Here is a 21,293-nt window from a genome sequence, read left to right as displayed (position 1 = left end):
AGAGGTGGAGGTATTTAGGTGGTTTACTTGAGTAAAAGCATTAATACTAACGTGTAGTGCTTTACTTTTACAAGTGAAAGTCCTGCATTCAAGGTTCTATTTAAAAAGTATGGTCTCAAAATGTAGTTAGTTAGTATTCACATGCTGCCAACAGACCATATCAGAGAATGGTTTTATATGACTTTTTTTTGCCATACAAACTTGTATGTTGGCCTGTATTTCAAATGATCTACTTAGCTTAACCTAATTAATATCACAGCATAAACTTATATTGAATTACATTCTACTACAATTATAACCTGTAACCTGTATATCACAGCTGGTAAAAGAGGGGTTAATTTTGTACTATACATACTTTTGGGTAGCTAGTGAATTTCACCAAGGGTTCATTTCATCATTTATATATATTTGTATTATCATTCTGAATGGTCAGTAAAGATGCCAAATAAATGAAGTGGATCAGACACTTTACTTCTGAAAAGTAGTGAAGTGCAAGTGAAGTAGCTGAAAATGTAAATAGGCTACTCAAATGTGTACTTGAGCTTACTCTCCACCAAAGCCTATGATGTACAACTCAACAGACATGAAAACGAAATTACTCAACTCACCACTCATCATACCACAGGCTCATTCTGTGAAGTCTCAACAGGAAGTTCGTCTTTTTTCCTGTTAAACGTATTCTTTCAATGAAAGTCCTCACACTGAGTCAAGTTTGCATTTAATTCCTATCCACCAATCTGTTTTAACTTAACAAACCTCATAATTATAAAATAACAACATCTTTATTTGTGACTTTGCCTTAGGAGGGAAAAGCATGTAATCTTCAAAAACATTGCAACAGCTGCACGTTTTGTTTTTAAGTGCAAGACCTACAGGTTAGTCATTTATCTGGAACTGCCAGCCTCCTACAGCTTCCAGTCATCACCACAAAGTAACCACAATAGTTTACAACACAGCTACAGACTACTTCTCTACCCAGCAGCGTAGATCTGTAATCGTCTTATTTGGGAGTCGATGGATCAGTGCCACCCAGCAGTCTGGGGGTAAAGCAAAGACTGCTAGGGGCCAAACTCTGGCTCTTTAGTGCTGTAATGGAGCTGATCAACCATGGTGGTCACAGCCAAGCTTTTGAGTTTCCTGCTTCCTCTCACTCCTCCCCTGAGCACTGTGCGCTTTATTCCCCAACGTCAACACATCCATTTGAAACAATTGCAACAAGGATGCTAAAGAATGCTGCCACGTCCATCACCCGTTTGGAAACAAAGCGAGTTAAAGGGGGAAACCTCTCTGAAAGGACTGAGGAGGTTTATTGCAGCCAGGAGAGGCCTGGGTTTTAGATGAAGCAGCTGCAAAAGAATCAACAGCATACATGCAGGGAAAGGGATACTATTTAGACTGGGCCCTGAGTACAATGTACGCTAGGGAATAAATACTAATTATAAAAACCCAGTCTGCATGCCAGGCTGTGTTATAGCAGCTTGGTGCCTACTGGACAAAAAGTAAGACAGGAAATGTTATCAGTCGTGGCTTGCATAGAATAGCACAGACGAGCAACAATTTTGTTTTGGAGCAAAAACATCAAATTCTAAAAATAGCAAATAAAGTATACAATGGAAACTTCCAATGTCATATTTATAATTTTGTGCAATTAGCTATTCATTGAACTTAACTTGCACATATTTAGTGTTTAGCTCACCCTGCAGCATTGTTATTGTCCAATTTAAATTTGCAATGCTTAGGTGTTTTGTTTTTGTGATTGTAGAAACCACAGACATGTATTTCCTTAAAACAATCTCTATTGTACACATATCTGCTGCCATGTCATGAGACTTCTGGTTTCATTTGCTTCAGAGCCCTTTGTGCATCGGAGGATAACAAGCACAACCAACAGTGTGAAAGGCACAAAAACCCCTGAAGTCAAAAGGTAGAGACACATTCTTGCACATTTATTTGATGAACAGATGTAACACTAGAGAACTGTTCCCGATCACAGTAAACAAAAGGGATCGGGGCCTCAGGGAGAAACCCCCGAGGTCCCCGAGTCCCTCACATGGAGCCGTACAGGGAGTCCAAACTACAGCTGCACTCTCCGCAGGGAGGCTGCCAAACAGGAGAAAGACCACTGATGTGGGAGAAAATTAAGACAATAACTTTTAGTGTTCACTTAAAATAAATTAGGCAAGATGGCCACTGCACAGGCAGGAAGCTACGGTAGAACATGATGCCTGTTAGGAAGTGTATTAATGTGTTTTTAGTCAAGAGACAAATTGTGAATTATCCTACATACTTGTGTGCAATGGTCCTTAAAGGGACAATGAATTGACTATAAAACCTTTTTCTCCAGTTAGGTATGCTGCATTTTGCCCGAGAACATTTGGAAAAATCTCCCTTAATCCATGAACCTTCATCAGAGTAACTGTAGGTACACAATTTCATTTCATAATGTGATCATTTACACATTCCATGGAAGAAACACAGAAACAGATAACATACCAAGAGCTTATCTGCAATGTAACTCATATAGTGACCACATGTGTTGATACAAGTCTTAATGTAAAACACAGAGCTTAAAACCCAAGTTATTCTCTCTTGGAAAAAGCCCATACAAATATTTGAAATGTAACAAAAGCTGGCATTATGCCCTAAATCACGGGCAGAGGCCAGTCATGCGAAACCCAAACTCAGTCACAGGTTTTAGCATCAGAACAGACTAGACAGTAACTGTCTTCTATGTCCCAGGTGTGGATGAGCTCTGTAACGTTAACATAGTGTGGGACGAACATGACGGTAAAATTAAAATGTTGAAACTACCAAAAAAAAAGTACAGGAACTCAGTTAAAGATAAAAAATACAAGTTTTCCCTCAAAAGACTGCCAACATGGAAGACGACGCTTCTTTTGTGTTCGCACCATAATTTCATTCTAATGCAAGCCAGGCTTCAGTCAAGCTATTCCAACGAAGGGCAGCGGACTCAGAGTGACCCGTAAGAGCGACGCAGACTGAACACGCCCGTCTGAGGCAGTGACCGAGGAAGCCAAATGGAGTACTGTTGACATCAGAGAGGGAATTGTCCAGTCCAAGAGCTCCAGTAGCGAGGAGCCTTGCTGACTGCCGAGTTAGTCAGAGGAGCCGAAGTGAGCCAGTCCTCCTCCAGAGGTCCTTCAGGAGCGGCTGCGGTCCTCCTGGGTCCCCACCAGCATCTTACTGTACAGCTTCTGCTGCTCCTCCTTAAAGGTTTCTTTTACCTTGCCTCGTTTCAAGCCTCCATCCCTGCAAGAGAGTTTAAAATGAGTCACCATGTATAAGATAAGATAGGACTTTATTTATCCCGAAGGAAATTGTTGTGCCAGAGTTACAAGAATACAATAAACACAGGAGAATAATAATAATACAACTGTACAGCAGTAAAAAGAGCAATTCAATATCTACATCAGGGGTGTCAAACTCAAATACACAGTGGGCCAAAATTAAAAAATGGGTACTAGTCGAGGGCCGGACTGGTTCAATGTTTATTGCAAAACTTATTGAAATGAAATTATTGCACATATTAAACCTGGAACTAACAAAGCTTAAATTATTGCCTATAAAAACAACATTAAATAATCAGTTGCATTCATTTCTTATGGCTCTATCTGCAGCTTCTCCGGAGTCATTTCTTATGATTACATTTTCCCACAGGCCAACAACAGCTTCAACAAACTATTTTCCTCAAAGAACAAACAAACATGCCCTGTTGTCGCAAGAAAGAAAGTGCAGAAGGAAACATCCGTTAAACTCAGTGTGCTGCTCTGTGATGCTAGTTCAAGCCAGATACTTGGCATCTCATCTTGGGTGAAAGTTCATCAATGTTTGGGGTCAGGCTCTGAGCTGAGGAGATCCTCAGGATTGAGTGAAGGTGTGCGTGCAATATACCGGCGGGCCAGATCTAATAGGAATTCGAAATTATCCTGCGGGCCGAAATGAAAAGGGCCTGATTTGAGTTTGACACATGTGATCTACAGGAAACATAGATGGTCACATAATTAATGTAAATATTAACAGTATTTAGTAGTGCAAAAAACGTCGTGGTAGATTGCACGTTATTTATAGAACATTATTCATAATAATAATATTGCACATGTTGTATAGCAGTGTTTTGTAATGTTTATATTGTGGTATTAAGTGTACAAAATGCAATTCACTAATATTCTGTAGCAGATTTGGTCTAAATAGCTTCCATAACACACGTCGTGTTCACGTTGCTGCAAAATACTTGATATGATTTGTCTATACACCGAGTTGACATGAAAAACTGAAACTCCTATCAGTTTCATTACAATACAGTTTGACAGTCTTTAACTTAACACAAACTTTGTAGCATTTCATATTTTCAAAGGGTTTGTCCACATTTTGTTGAAGACATGTTAAATGTATCCTCATGGTGATTTGTTACAGTGCTTCTGATGTAATAAACTGAACAGCATAAGCCCTTTTGCATTTTCAGTGTGACAATGCTAACGATGGTAGGAATGTATTAGGTGAAACAAAACAGAAGACTCGGAGTCGGAGAGGAAGGCAGCCTTAATTCATATTACTGGAAACACCTGTGATTGAAAGGCCAAACTGTCAAATGTAAAAATGGTATGTTATATTTTAACTATATCTATTATATTTTACCATATGTGTCAGTGATGTGGACAACATATAAGAATATTGGACTGAGTTAAAATATTGTTAAGTGTTATTACTATACTTTGATAAATCATTGACTCGTAGCAAGTCATCTTAGAATGATTGCAAAACGATGGTTGCGTAAACTTTCATAGCAATTGTTATTGCTTTTTGGCGAAGGAACCGGAAGTGGTAAAATGCTAACTTACTTCCGGGTTTTAGGACGCGTCACTGTGGCACTCTATGGCTCAGCTCTATTTTGAGGCCCAATAAATCCTTGCAAATTAGTGAAAATACATGACACCCCTTGACTGGATCTCCTGTATAAATAGTAGTTATTAATAGAATTGATCACACCTGTGTTTTTCCTACAACGTCACTTCAAACTGTCGTTAAACTACAGCAGTCTGGGTTGTCACATATGTTAAGGCAATGTTTATAATCTCTTGTCAGTCATCAGGTTAGTGGGAGAAAGCAGTGGAGAGCACTGAAGTGAATGGGTCTCACCACAGGAGGTCGACCAGTCCTCCTTGCCTGGCGATAGCTGCCTTTACACGGTTGGCAAACTGAACAGCATCCTCATCCTCCTGTTGGAGAAAGGTGGCATGAATAACACAGGAAAACAAGTGGGCAAAACTAATAATAACATTTTTTATTTTTAGGCGCCTTTCATGACACCACTAATGAGAAACAACATCTCTACTCTCAGTTATAAAAGCAATACTCAATGGAAAAATTATCTGCTGGCATAAAAAAACAAACCACTGATATAGATGAGAGTAACACCTACGTCACTTCCGGGCGAAAATTACGGCCCCGCCCACTTTTGGGGGAAAACAACGCTGTCATTTGAATGGCGGTCAATACAAATTCTGACGTTTTTGCCAATCCGATCAGAAATGTAAGAAAACCGTGGATTTTTGGATCTTCAAAGAGCCCGATTACGATGGCCAGACAGGCAAACAATTACATTCAATCATTTGAAATCGACAATCGGGCTCGATATATGGTTAAATTAAAATCAGTAGGCGAGGCCGTAATTTCTCCAGCTGTTACTCTCATGAGCGAGGCGGGAAATAATAGTTTTATCATGCCAAAAAGCTGCTGTGTCGTTTATTGCACCTCAAACATTAAAACAAATCCAGAGTTACGTGTTTCTGTACTTCCTCTGAGAAAAACGGACAGTAACAGAAGAGCTCTGTGGCTTCAGGCTTGATCGCCATTCAAATGACAGCGTTGTTTCCCCCAAAAGTGGACGGGGCCGTAAAGTGACGTAGATGTTACTCTCATCTATGGACATCGATCGCCTACTGCTATATTTAACCATATATCGAGCCCGCTCGTCGATTTCCAATGATTTAATGTAATTGTTTGCCTGACTGGCCATTGTAATCGGGCTCTTTGAAGATCCAAAAATCCACGGTTTTCTTACATTTCTGATCTGATTGGCAAAAACTTCAGAATTTGTATTGACCGCCATTCAAATGTCAGCATTGTTTCCCCCCAAAAGTGGGCGGAGCCGTCATTTTTGCCCGGAAGTGACGCATGTGTTACTCATCTATAGATGCAATCTGGAACTCAAATGTAATTCATAATCCTCATTCCGATATCAGCCACCACCCCTTTCTACTTCTTTAAGGTCTTTAAGGTCATGCTACTATTTACATGCCACCCCCTCTAGGACACCATTTTAATTATAATTTTGTCATTTATCCCTCAAACACACAGTTTGTTTCTTTCTCCATGTATATTTTGTAATTTGTTATTTGTCTTTACTTGTAAATGCACCTTACTGTCTTCTGTGTATCTGTGACACTGTACTTGTATGCACTTGTCTTGTAACTCCTATATCACTAAATAAAAAAAAAATCAATAAATAAAAGCAATACTCATTGAATTATAAGTGTTGAATGCACCAAATTGATAAGCTTTGCTCTCGCCACTCTAGAAAAATGAATCTGTTGGGAAGCTTTGAGTTCACCATGAGGTCTCACCTCTCTGGACATGGGGGGGAGGTACCACACACTGCAGACGATGGCCCAGCTGCTCATCATACGCAACAGGTAGCTGACCATACCAAACTTGCTGCTGTTCCAGAAGGCGTCTCCAAATCGAGGGTCGTACTGTAAGCATCAAACACAGCACAATGTAAACTCAATACATGTAGTATTTGAAACAAACAGACACATGTACGTGGTTAAAATAAGACGTAGCAGGTACAAATAACACCTCATAAAATAGAACGGAAAACGCCGTACCTTAATGGCCACAGGGTAGACAGTGCCACCAATTTCAAAGCTGCCTTTCTTAAACATCATAACTGACGTGTTGTTGATGCAGGTCCCTGGGGATTCAAAGGATTTAGAGAAGTTCAATTAAGACTTTTTATAGTAAAAACAAGATGACAATAGTTTGATTATGAGGTTTTATCATCCGTACAAAATCATTGAACTAACTCACCTTCTGGGAAAATTAGAATTGGAAGTTTAGTTTTAACTTCTAAATGGTCACTCAATCTGTAATATAAAAAGTATGAAGGTTAATAAGTCATTTTGAGACAGAGACAACATTTGAATTGACAAAAAAGACAGTCAAATTCAATATTAAAATGTACTTTGTGTACACAACAACTCTAGCTGAATGCCAAAAAGCATCTCAATGAAGGAAGAAAAGCTGTCCAATGACAAAACATGGCATAAAAATAAGGGGTGAACTGTTACCTTTTGGCCACTAGATGTCGGTCTTTGACTTCTGAGCGTTCGAACCAAATGTGCGGGCAGGCCTTGACCATAGATCTCTGAATAACCCCCATCAAGCCGCCATGAATCTGGCCAACCTGACGACACAAAACAAACACAGATGTAATTTGATTTCAACAGACAAACAGCTGCAGTGGAAACAGGGACCAGTGTCAATGTGTTTCTCGCTTCCTGCTAATCATCAGTATTATTACCATAGCATAGCAGCCATCGCTGGCCAGGATGATGACATCAATGGGTGAGGTGTGGTTGGCGACACAGATGCCTCCCTTCTTGGGTTTGTTCTCACTGTAAAAACGAAGGAACACTGTCAAGCAGGGTATTACGAAGGCACTTCCTAGAGGATTCAATATCAAGAACTAAAAAGCAAGCGTCTAAAATACAATGAACAATATGACAATGAACAATCAAGAGTCAACAATACGCTCGGTATAAAAAGTGGGTTAGCTTCTGACCAGATTCTCACAGTCTTGTTGGGAGAAACAAAGCAACTCGTGGTGGTTATGTTTGAAGATTTGACACCCAGAGCACGCAGGTCGTGAACCCACTGACTGCACAGACCAAAGATAGAGATCTTCAAGAGAGAAAGAGAGAGCTATGCTTTCTCTGTAACTTGTGTATTTTTAGCCCTCGAGTAGAGAGCGATACAACAGACCTGGCCTTCATGGAACACATCCAGAAGGCTGCAAGACATTATACTTTAATCATTGTCTCACCGAGCGCTGAGGCAATAAAGGGTTTTATAGCTACTCGTGATAAAAACCCTAATCATTTTTTCTTCTCTGAATAATAATAATAATACTTGTATAGCGTTTTTCTTGACACTCAAAGACGCTTTGACAGAGAATATAAAAAATACAAAAAGAGATAAACAAAACAGAAAATAGGGGGGGGGGGGGGGGTGGTCAGTGGTTGAATGCAGTGTTGAACAGGTGGGTTTTGAGTGATGTTTTGAATGCTGTGAGGGAGGAAGAATAGATGGATTGGGGTAGTGAGTTCCAGAGGGTGGGTGCAGCAACGGAGAAGGCTCTGCCGCCCCAGGACTTGAGGTTGGTCCGGGTTGGGGGGGGGGGGGGGGGATGACGACAGGACAGGAGGTTGGCAGCAGCAGAGCGGAGGGAGCGAGTGGGAGTGTGTCTGTGGAGGAGGTCAATCAGGTAGGGTGGGGCCAGGTTATGGAGGGCTTTGTACGTCATCAGGAGGATTTTGTACTGAATTCTCTGGGGGATGGGGAGCCAGTGGAGCTTGATGAGGACGGGGGTGATGTGTTCACGGATTCGGGTGTGGGTGAGTAGACGGGCGGCGGAGTTCTGGATGTATTGGAGTTTGTTGAGGATTTTTGCAGGTGAACCATAGAGGAGGCTGTTGCAATAGTCCACACGGGAGGTGGTGAAAGCGTGGGTGAGGGTTTCTGCGGCAGTGGGGGAGAGGGATGGACGTAGACGGGCGATGTTTTTGAGGTGGAAGAAGGCTGTCTTGGTGATCTGTTTGATGTATGAATAACTGTACATTTCCTCACAAGTGACTTAAGAAGACTCACTATCATGGTAGACAAATGCAAAATGTAGCCTTATAATAAAATACTTATTATGTGAGTAAGACTCAAGATGTTTTATCTTTTATATATGCAGGAGAACCCGTTTACCTTATTTGAGACCGATTGTTTTTCACAAAAAAATATCTGTTTAAAGGTAGGGTAGGTAAGATTGGAGAAACCAGCTCGAGTGCGCTAGAATTTGAAAGTACGCAGCCGAAAGAAATCTGCCCTTTCCTTCAGACTTCCTTACAGAGCCCCTCCTCCAACACACACGAACGCGCACATGACCAATGAGGGCATTTTAGCCGGGAGTGAAAATAATTGGTCGTGCTTTTTACAGCGCCACGGCTTCCACAGATGAAATGTTTTTATGTATTTATTGTCAAAGCATTTCATTTATTCATTGCTATCGGGATGTTAAGAGCATTCCATGGAATATAACAAAAAGTGTTTCTGAAGTGAATTACCTACCCCACCTTTAAGTCGGTGATGGGATAAAATATCTCTCAACAAACATAACTTAAAGAGATTTTGTTATGTTTAAGTGCCATTTAAGGAGTTTGAATGATTATCAGGATAATATTGTTAACCACAATTACTTTGGCCGAGATAGTCGTAAAAAATGTTCAATATCGAGTATGTTTTTTTGTATTTCAATGTGTTTTTCACCTTTGAATGTAAAGATATAAATGATCATATTTCATCATGTTCTGATCGGTCAGTTACTTCTCCGTACAAGCCAAGTCATTGTAGTGCAATTTAAAATAAGAAACCACTTGTAATGTGTTTGGCATCTTAAGATATGATCAAATAATCAGCAAAACCATGAGCAATTTCAGAAACCAAGTACTCAAATGACAATTTAGCTGTAAGAGACTACAGTTGGCAAACACTTAAAGCATCAACTTCCTCCTCCATATCCTGTTGCATGTGCTTATAAAAGCCTCTTTATGTTCCTCCTATGGCGCATTTCCACTACACGGTCAGCCTCGGCCACACTCGGTACGGCTCGGTACGGCTTGGCCGCGTTGGGCCTTAACAGGGCCGACTCACTTCATGCTGCGCTTCCATTACAGTTTAGGAACTGGGGTAGTTACTATAGTAACGCAGTGTAGGCGGAGCCGTGACGTCATCTTCAATGAGAAATCCAGAAACACAACACAGCCGTTAGCTGTGAGCACTCAGAGCTCACAGCTCCTTATATATGTTCAGAAACTCGACAAAAGTTAAACAAGTACACACCACAGACTGCCTGTGTCATGGTGAATACAGTCGCTGCTGTATTTATGTCTGTATAGGCCGTTGTTGTGAGTGTGGACGGTCGGAGCATATACTGCGTTAGCTTAGCCAATCTCCATCTAGAAAAACACGAATTTTAAAAGGTTTTTCGCCTGCCGTCTGTCTGCAGACTTGACAAAGCATTAATTCATGGTTTTTACTAACCGGTATCAGTATGTTGTTACTTCGGCATCATTTTGAAACGTGTATTACAATTAAATCACGGTCAAATATGTCCATCTTGTTGTAGTTCTAGCCCTCTTGCCAGCGCTCCTCTCTCTAGTTTAGCATACTCAGCTCGACTCAGCCCTGTTTGTTGGCCCCGATAGAACCACAATTTTCTAGGGCCAGAAAAGAGGGGAAAAAGTGGCCCCGCGCCGTGCCGCGCCGGAACGAGGCCTAGTGGAAGCACAACCAAAAAAGGGGACGGCACGACACGGCACGCTTAAAGCGAGCTACGCGCTGCAATGGAAATGCGCCATTAGACTCTTACCCTGCCCTATCTAAATAATAAAAGCCTCATTTAGAAGAAAATGTTCCCTACCGATATCCACCAGTGCCCACATTTGGATGCATTCTTGATAGTTAAGCATGTCATTGCAAATGATGTGACTATGTGAATTCAGCAGCTACAATCCTCATGTTTGATGTTAAAGTGTGCCTAGGCTTTGGTGTGAGAAAGATGTATCCACAGGGTTTTGTGCTTCACTTAGGCTCAAGTCAATGAATATGAAAGTAGCCTGAGGCGGCTCCCCTTCATATTTCACACTCTGGGTGCTCGTACGGCGAGTGCTAATAGTTATCTAGTTATCTCTGCTCTCCAGAGATAACTCATCTGTCATTATGTCACCTGACGTAGACCCCTGTCACGGCAACAGCGTTTGAAAAGAGTAGTGGGACCATGTGGCAAAGACGAGCTGCATTTGAGTGGTGTGGAGTTTTTATATTGTGCTTTTTATATTATTTCTGTGAGAACTTTTTTCAGAAGGAAGCTGCTTAGATGTCAAGGCCTTTGGAAAGCCATCAGTTGCAACATGCATTCTCTTGAAATGTGTGTTACCTTGCATAAAACTTTGTTAACAAAACATTTCCTATAACATCAAGCTGTCATTCTGTGTTCTATCCCTAACCCTAACCCTACAATGAAAAAGTGAACATCAGAACAGAGCTTTGTCACAAACGTTATTTATTTAAGTCAATATCCAACTGCTACACGTTTGAAATTGACTTTTTTGCAAAGCCATAACCATGTTAGATATGTAACTACATGAATTAGTTATTTAAGTTAGGGCCGTGATTCTGGAAAGATCAGTGATGTTTAAAGACAAAACACAGATCCTCCCTTCCTGCATCAAGGTTTGCCTTTCACTTTTTACACCCATAATCCTGTGAACAATCTTCAACGCCCCCTGAAATATTGTTGTGTGGTTTGTTCTGCTTTGTTTGTTTCCCATTTCAAGAGCCAGTGCAGTGTATGAACACCAAGGTTACTTTCAGCGGACAGAGCGGAAAGCTAGCAGACCATGAGGATGTCCCGATCACCTTTTTTTGCTCCCGATCCGATTCCGATCATTTGATTTTGACAATCTGCCGATACCGATTTTTCCCGATCCGATCTTTATGCAATGCATTAAGAGAAAAAAAAGGTTGTTTCAGTGCCGTTACCTGAGTGGCCGCCTTGTACTCGTCATGTTGTTGTTGGTGTTTGTATTATATTGGTCGTGTTGAACGTAGCTCTGTTCTTTCCACCACGCGGAACCTCCGCCTTGCAAACATTGCATCTGGCTGTTACACTGCCTTCGCTTTCAATTTTATAATACTTCCAAACTCCTGACATTTTCTCTGTCCCGACTCCCGAGTCACCAGCTGAACGTAGCCTCTTGTTAGCTTACTGCTACTATTAGACACTGCGCCCTGCCCACTCTGTTGCCAGATTTGAGAGAAATAAGCAACCAGGTCTATGAAAACAAGCCCAAAAGAAGCAACACATACATGATGTTGTGTAATTTTAAACCAAAACTAAGGCCTCAGGATGACTTTAAGACGTGAACATGGTCATTTTTGTTTTGTAACATTAAATAAAATAATTAAAATATTTTATAAAAAATAAATTAAAATTAAAATTAAAATTCCCGATCCCCGATTTTTTCTCCCGATTCCGATCTTTTGAAAATCACGTGATCGGCTCCGATCCCCGATCACGTGATCGGATCGGGACATCTCTAATGAGGAGATATTCACAGATTTTTATCAAAATGGTATTGGATTAGAATTGCTTAAAGTAAAAGGAACAAAATAATATATCACATCTATAGTCATTTCAGGGAGAACTTGATTGGGCCGTCAAGTGAGAATACAAAAATAGAACAGAAGTTGAGAAATCGACCAGGAAGTTGAGAAGTCAGTGACTTGGGCTGCAGTGTTAAAACCTTAAACCTATCAACTAGCAGCAGCCCCCAACATGCTGACCCGAATAGCAAAGATTGACCTAACTGGTGGCAAAAACAGCTCGTGGGGATGATAAGGAGCCAACAGCTAGGAATGGGTATTGCAGGAACGTTGCAACCATCCGTATAAAGAGAAAAACCTAACCGCATGCTACACTGTGTGGATTTAACATATTTTGTAAATAATGAGCTTTCTAAAAAAAAAATAAATAAACAGGTGTGTTTCCCAACCTTCATTTTATGGTTTTTGGAAACAGGTCAGGCTGCTATGACTACTTTTACGGATCATTGTTCAGCTCTCATTGTTTCTGTTGACATAATTACCGCACATATAGCATCTGACCTAATTTAATAACCTTGTGTGTCGAAATGTCTCGTGTGTTTGCATGCAGTCTCTCAGAGCCTATTCAAGACCGAATAAGTCCCGCATGTGCTTCAGTTCCCCCTTTTCACATCCTTATCTTATCCGACTGTAAACCTTTAGCCACGTAGTTCACTTCTGCTGTGTTAAAATACTGTTCTATCATGAGTCAAACAAATAATAGTCACATAACTTAAAGAGGTGTAAAAACAAAAGCGTAGTTCTCTTACCTGTCATGGTAGGTTATGATGGCAGTCAGAGCTCTGACACATATTCTGTAGCACATCAGATGGACTTTCTCACTCAGAAAGTTTTTCAACCTGCAAGAATAAGATACATCATGATGTTCATTACATGACATGTTACTTGTTAGACGCTTTTATCCAAAGCGACTTACATACTCAATACTGTGGACAATCCCCACAGGAGCAATTTGGGGTGAAGTGTCTTGCCCAGGGACACAACGACATGCTGACTGCAGTGGGGTTTGAACCTGTGCTCCTCCTGATCCGAACACCAACGCACTAGTCCACTGACTACACCACACGCCCCCCCCCATTGTGTTTCAAAACCAAAAATCTATTTATTTGATCAAAAGACCAGCTTGACTTACCTTCCATTGGGCAGCAGCCCGATAACACAGGTGAGGAACACAAGGAGGCCTACACCAGTGAAGGCAAGAGTTACCCTGAAAGATAGACGGACAGAATCTTACAGCAGGGAAACCTTCAACAAGCAACCTCAGGAGGAAGGATTCCCCTTTTTGGTTTAACATTTTTAAAACTAATTAGCATTTGAATAGAGTTAAAAAGGCAAGAACATGATCCTAAACCCTAAGGCCTCCTTCACACGGGAACGTTTGCGTTTATGCACAGTATGCGTATTCAAAAAAGTCTTCCGTTCACATGCATTCGTTTCATTTAACGTGTCTGTTCAAACGAGACCGCTGGAAACGCTGTAGTACATATGCCGGGACTGTAAGTGGTGCTGTAACTTCCGCCAAAATACACCAAAAGCAGCGAAGAAGAGCAGCCCGAGCAGCCCCGCCGCAATGTTGCCATGGCTACCCTTCTGTTTATGCCCCGCGCTGGATTTAGCAACATGTAGTTCATGTAATTCTCCATGTCCACTTGTTGCTGATGGTTGTGGTAGAGGAGCTGTAGATTTTGCACTAATATCTGTAGCATGGTCAGTAGCAGTAGCACTAGCAGTAGCTACTGACAGGAGGAAGTGTGTGTGGCGATTGCTGGTATTCAGCGGGATATAGTAATTTCCTCAGCATATGGATAAATGCAACGGGGAAGTTAACTGAAAGAAACCGAATCTGTGGATATTGCATCGACCGACCAAGAAGCACGTCTCTGTGGAGAGGACGGCTCAGAAAGAGAGATATTCTCTACAAACACCGGGTGAGATCGCTCCTCTGGGACACGCCGGTCCTCTGCCTACAAACATTTCTCTTTTTGCCGCCGACGGGCGCAGGAGCAATGAACAATAATGGCCTGGATTAGGCAGTAAAGACAAGTTTGGTGTATCGCAGAGCGGACTGTTTAATTTTGTTTGTGTTGTTTGGCTGAAAAATTGTCAATATAATGGATCAATGCATGAAATCTGACTCTGTTTATTTTTGTTTAAGGAGTATATTGAGCGTTAACAATTCTGGTTTGCCTTTTATAATATTATTTCATTCAAGAACCCCTTGTGCTTAATTAACACAGCTATTTTTGATAGTTGCTACAGCAGTGAGCAGGAGAGGTGGGGCTATCGCTATTTTTTCAGGAAATATTCGTATCGAGGTGATTACACGGACTCTGTTGACCCCCCAGAGCGTTTCGTTTGCAAATCTATCCACCTTGGGACCCGTTAACGTTTGTGGGGTCAGTTTCTATCGGCCTCGTGTAAATAATAGGGCTATACGCACGCGAAACTATGCAGATACAAGCAGTTTTCTCCTCGTGTAAACGGCGCCTAAAAAGGTTCCTCCTGTGCTACAACCTTCCCCCGAGGTACCGCTCAGATGACATGTAAAGGTCATGCGTAACGCTATCCAGGGCTGCAGGGTCCTCAATGTAAAGATTCACACTCTGTCCCAAACTGTCAGTGACCCTGCAGGAGATGATTAAATTGGCTTAAACAGGTCGCAATAATCTGGATGAACCGATCATGCAGGGTTGGAGATGGTGCTGATTAAATTGGTCGAGGATTAAACAAACACTAGAGAGATGAAGGCATGAAGCTAGTGAGTAAACCAGGTCGCTATTTAACTAGACAATAACTGAATGAGAGAATCTATTAAGTGGATGGCAGACTAGAATGGTGTCTGTCTGTGCAGCGGTGGCCTGATTCGTCTCCCCACTGGCAACTGGAAGTGAGCCAGCCAGGCTTAGGACTGAGTCACCGCCCCTGTGAGTGGATAAGCTGACCCTGACTGAGGATCTCCCTCCTTAACTCTCTGCGTGTGCCAACACTTAATTACATGTGTGTTATGGAGCAGTCTGAAAACCCCATGCAGTCTGCCCAAATCCATTGATCTTTTGTAAATATATTGGTCCTTTGACAGAGCTTATGTGTAATGCATGCTGGGATTGCCTCCAGTCTTTAACTCTGTGGCCGGACTGGCTTGTATGGTGACAATACCTCCCAGGCTTATATTTTAGTTGAGTCACACCATCTCACTGTGTTGGTTTGTATTTGATGCAAGTGTAATAATATTGTTACATTTGATAAATATACCAAACAATGGCATTTTGTATCAAATGATGTTTCATTGTATTGTATATCCATTGCAGGCCCTGTCTGTATGTGTTCACTTTTCCTTGAACACATGTGTGGCTATTCTTCTAAAAAGACAGCCTCCATGTTTTGGGTCCTGCTCTACCTGAGAGGCAGCAGGAAGCTGTAGCGGAACACCAGGCCCAGCCCCCACAGCACGGTGAGCCTCAGGCTGATGTAGTGGAAGTTGTTGTTGCTGCGAGTCAACAGGTTCCAGGACTCCAACTCCTCAGCAGAGAACCGCTTCGTCACCTCATCGTCCATGATGCTCGCCACCCCTCTCCGAGCAAAGTAGAAGATGTCAGACATCTCAAACTCGGAGGCTGAGTCCAGGTCCTTGTTGCTGCCGCTCCTCCTGATCTCCTTAATCTCCTCCTCCAAGGAGGTGGGCTCCTTGGCAATGATAGCTGAAACAGTCCAGAGAGAGAAAGGATGTCAGCCATACCCAGTCTCTAAAACATACAAATCTCTTCAACATGCATACTGAAAAACACATCTTACCATTCGAGTAGGGTTTGTGCAAGTGGTGGTTATTTTCTTTCGCTCCTCTCTCTATCCTAAGTGTGGCCCACTATAAAGAAAGAACAAAAGGGTGAGTAAAAACACAAGAAATATAGCATTTGGTTTCAGCAACAACATGCTCTCATAAAAACATTTAGAAAAGGTAGGGGAGCCAGCAAGCAACACGTTTTGTAGCAACCAGCTGCCACTATTAACAAGCAGTTGTTATATCTGACCTAAATGTGAGCATTCAAATAACTGAAACACACAAATTATTCTTTTGAATCAGACGCAGCTGCTTCCTGCTCAAGTTTTCTAATGATTATCTCTCTATTATCTGTGTATTTGTTAATGTCAGTAACCATCAGGGTGCGAAACTGGAGGAAACAAGATTCCACATTTACAGAAGTTGACCTAACCCTGGGCCAACACTATGCGTGCTTATCTGTGACCACAGTGCTGTTAGACAGTAACTTTACCACTTCTTATTCTTCAATCGGTACACCCTTAAACCGGTAGTGTCCACTGAGTGGCAGGAAAAGGACACAGTGTTCTAGCTGCCTGACAAGCAGGAAAGATCAGGAATGTATGGACTGGGAGGTGAGAGATGTGTTTCACAGTTCATACCACAGCACATGATAAATCAAAAAGGTCTGTCTGCACCAAACATTGATAGGCAACAGTTCAACAAGGCTGCATCAATGCTAGTATATTCAAATGCAGTCGTGGTAAGCAGGCATATTTGCCAGAAACACTAGAAGTAGCATGAGTCTGTAAACATTTTAAGAATTTAAAGAATTTTGAGAGACCGCTTGAAAAAGCCATGTTGCAAAATAGGCATATTTTTACAATTTACTTTGCAACAACTTTGGGCAGCAAACTGGAATAGTTTTTTCTAGGATAATGTGTCTGAGGTACACGATAATTACCAACTTAAAAGAAAAAAGAGAGAGAGATTTACTGTGTCGGAAGAAGTGGACTTTTTGAAGCCTAAAGACATTCAGCCCAAAGCAGTGTTATGCAAATGATTGATTACTCAGGTGGCAATAATTACTCCGACAGAATAGGCATTCACATTCTTGGCCATTCCTTTCCCTTTTTTTCAGCTACCTTTAAATCGTGTTGTGGCAAGATGTAATACTGAGTCTATGCTTCAGTTGACAGTAATGATTCTTTGGCTTGAGAGAGGAGGAGCACAGAAAGCTGGTTAGGAAATGGTGACAAAATAAATGTGGCTTCAGAGCTGCATGTGAAAGACAACATTCTATCCACATATCCATATCACAAGTGTTAGATTAAGGCCTAGGCTCCACGGGAACGAAAACGGGTTGTATCCGCATATTTCTCTTGCGTATAGCCCTTTAAGCTACACGACGCCGTAACGGAACGGTAGAAACGGACCCTGCAAATGACAACGGTCCAACGGGGCCGTGTGGTAGCCTATACGGTCATCCGTTTGTGATAATGACGACGCAATAGCCCCGCCTCTCCCCGCCTCTGCTGCTCACCCCCGCAAAAGTACACTGCACACTGAAATCAGATTATTTATCTTTATCTCGATATGGACATAAACGCGAGTGAAGTCTAATCTGACAGGACGGAGACACGCAGCTCCTCCCGCTGTGATGCAGCGGGAGCAAAACACACACTTCCAAGTCAGATCATCACCCTTAGCTATTTTAATTACCTCTCAAACTACCTAAACTAGTTATAAATATGTTTATTTTGACTGTCGGGTTTACTTACTGGATCAGCTGCTGCATGAGGAAGCATGAAGATTTAAACTTTAACACACGTTGACCGGCGAAAAAACTCTGCGCGGTTCCCTCCGCCCCCACCGCGGAGAATAAACAGAAGTGCAGCCATGACAACCATTCTTCTTCGCTGCTTTTGTGGAGGAAGTTGCTGCTTTTGTGGAGGAAGTTACAGCGCCACGTACAGGCTCGGCATATGTACTGCAGCTTTTCCAGCGGTTGGATCTAAACGGAGCTGTCTCATGTGGGCAGACACTATCCGGTGTATATTGCGTGTGGGCGGAAGCTTTTTGGCGATTGCGTTTGCGTTAATCCTATGCGTTTTGCCGTATGCGTTCCCGTGGAGCCTGGGCCTCAGTAACTTCAATGAGCAGGAAATAGTGATACTTGTCACACTGATAGGCTAACAGCGACACAAACTATCTTCTAGCAGCCTGTTACAAAATTGCCATAGTATGTCTTGTCTGAAATGGATACCTTTGCAAGCACTGACACATTGGCAAATTGTACTAACCAGAAAACATAGTGGTGTGTCAGTCTGATATTGCACTAAATCTGTCCTTTGACCTTTTCTCTAATGTCATGGTTGCAGCAGGAATCATGAGCTAAGATTGTCTCTCACATCTCTCACATCTCCCACTGGACCATTTATTTCTGGCCAAAGCCCTGCTCTCAGTGGTACACTACACCAGAGATAGCAGAAGGAGGAGAACTGGATAACTGTGTCTGAAGTCAATATGGCAACAAAACCATAAACTTGTAAATACAATTATCTGGACATAAGAGCTTCTCATTTGCACAATAAAGCTGATGCATCACTGGTGATTCAACCTCAATTTGCGAAAGTGAAAACCTCATAGCAGTAAGCAATACCCCAGGCTGTTGGAGCCGTGTCACAGACAACAGTTACTGACAAGGTCTGTACGACTGATTTCTCTGGTTATAGAACAAGGGAGGAATGCCTCTGTGATGCTAATCTGCAGCAGCTTTTCAATACAATGGTCGGTGGTTGGATGCTAAAGACGAGCATAGAGTCTGCTTCTGACCAATGTCCTGAGATGAACATATCAGACAAGCACATGTGTAAAGCCCAGAAGCAAACACAACTGTTTAAATATTGATTAAAAGGTTGGACAAAATGTACAGTGAACGCAAATAGAGCCTGTCTTTGAAGAACAAGCAACAACTGTGACAAACTAAGGTTTGTTGAGTTAAAGGGTGTAGGAGGGGCAGAAGACATCATTATGACTGTGTGCAGGAAAACACACCTTAAGATAAAAAAGCACTTACCTCAAAGAGCTTTAATAACGTTTTCATGTAAAGACGCCGGATGCCAAAGGACACCCCAAAGATGGCAGGCACGATGATGAAGACCAGCAGCAGGGTGAACCACACGGTGAGGGAGATGCCCAGCAGGATACACACCAAATTGTCAAAAGGGTTGAAGAAGAGCTCCATCTTGAAGTCAGGAGGCAGATGAAGTCTATCAAATAGTTAATATCAGGGGGCAGAGGAGGTGTAGCAATAAACGTCCCGACCCCAAGTGGCCTTTATCTTTTGTCAGAAAAAGGACTTCATCAAGATAACTACGGGATGGAGTTCCTGATACTGAAGAGAGAACCAACAAAAGTACAAGTGACCATCCTGCCGTCGCCTTCATGGGCAATGAATATCATTATTTCACCACCAATTGGTTTTGAAACTCTTTTGAAATTCCAGGCAAATGTTTGCAAGAGCAGTTGAGATTAAGTAAGGGCAGGTCCTGTCTGCAGATGCTGTTTGCTATTGGAGCAAAGCCTGCCCGCTGGGGACAGAAATGTAAACCATAAAGCAACTGGGCACAGCTGGTGGTTCCCTTGTATGGTGCAGATCCTGAGGCTTTGCAGCAAACAGACCTGAGAAGAAGTAAACAAACGGTCAGAATGATCCATCTCACAATATATCAACATATCTTGTAATACAATAATGCAAGAAGGAATCATCACTATCATCTGTATGAGGTGTGCAAAGTTAGTGTCAGCCACAAGCTAATCTGGAAAGAAACGCTTTCACTAACCCTGGAATTTGTTGATAACTGGACACTATTGCTTTTCGGCTTACATTACTGTTATCAGCCACAATGCAGATATAACGTTAGAGGCCCTCGGTCCCTATCTCCTATGGTGATGCTAACATCCACTGGATTAGCTAGCATCATCCTAGCCCCTAGGAAGTGAACCGCCCGTTGAAGCAGATTTTTGGAATGGCCGTAGTGGCCAAACTGTGGTACTACAACGGTAGTGACGTCATTTTTTTAATGTAGCTAAATAACTGCTGTATAGACCTTGTTTAAATCAAGAGGGTCTTACATTTGTAAAATGCGCTAAAAGCTGAATTCAGAGTTATTTTCTCTCTCCATTCATTTGACTGAGCCGAGAGATGAAGGTCGGAGGCGGGGCTTAAGGAAAACTCAAATGCGCATGCTCTATGGGCCCACATACGGGTACTTTTGAGCATCATGCTCCACTGAGCCACTCTCATAGGAACGAACGGGGTCCCGCCTCCAACGCTCTCTCTTTATACATTCATGCTACCAACAGTTAACGGTTAACGCTTTCTAGGATCATTAAAAGCCCCCACACATGTAATTCACACAACCTTATCTAGTGGTGGGTCTTGATAATCAAATCCTATGTACTCCCACGGATGATTCAATTAGTAAAATTAGCTTGTAGCCTCCAAGCTAAAGGTTGTGCTCCATGTTGTCTCCTGGCGTGCTCCGTAAAGCTAGCTTGGTCCGCATGAAATGCTGAGCCAACCTTTTTGTTATGAGCGTAACTTAGGTACGTTACAGGTTACTATCCCTACCAACAGTTTACAAGCATATACTTTAGTAGAGTTAGTAGTTAACTTACCCTTCGTCATATATTGTATCCGTATAGTAAGCGTCCACCGGTCAGTAACTGGTCTTTGTCTTGAGGACTGAAGCCAAACTCCGCCCGGAGAACAACACGGGTAGACAACGGGCGGCTCAGAGTCGTTACGTGTTTAGCACCATCCCTCTGCTGAGCAACCCCTGCTCTGATGCGATCCCTGCTGGACACAACACGCTACTGCGCCCACATTCTTAATTATGTTTGTAAAATGAATGGCCACTAGTGGCGCTGTAGAGCTATGTTTTGATGTACATTTGCGGATACAGTAGTAATTTACTGAGCTGCAATATATGCATTCAAATGAAACAAAAAATACATT

The 21,293-nt window shown here is 42.1% G+C and overlaps 1 protein-coding gene across 1 annotated transcript; it reads right to left on the bottom strand.

The window, feature by feature from the left end:
• Window positions 1-1,924: 1,924 nt before the first annotated feature.
• Window positions 1,925-21,095, bottom strand: LOC117496884 (glycerol-3-phosphate acyltransferase 4-like). Its single transcript, XM_034148733.1, has 13 exons — window positions 20,954-21,095; window positions 19,350-19,954; window positions 16,306-16,375; window positions 15,911-16,211; window positions 13,646-13,720; window positions 13,263-13,352; window positions 7,604-7,697; window positions 7,371-7,486; window positions 7,111-7,166; window positions 6,909-6,994; window positions 6,645-6,773; window positions 5,158-5,237; window positions 1,925-3,270 (listed from the first exon to the last, which is right to left on the bottom strand). Exons 2-13 carry the CDS (start codon window positions 19,515-19,517, stop codon window positions 3,162-3,164), a joined length of 1,374 nt encoding a protein of 457 aa, XP_034004624.1. The 5' UTR covers window positions 19,518-19,954; window positions 20,954-21,095; the 3' UTR covers window positions 1,925-3,161.
• Window positions 21,096-21,293: the final 198 nt, after the last annotated feature.

The sequence above is a fragment of the Trematomus bernacchii genome, unplaced genomic scaffold (assembly GCF_902827165.1).
Source record: "Trematomus bernacchii unplaced genomic scaffold, fTreBer1.1, whole genome shotgun sequence".
Taxonomy (NCBI): Eukaryota; Metazoa; Chordata; class Actinopteri; order Perciformes; family Nototheniidae; genus Trematomus; species Trematomus bernacchii.
Note: the sequence above shows the minus strand (reverse complement) of the source record. Positions and strands in the feature narration are given on the sequence as shown.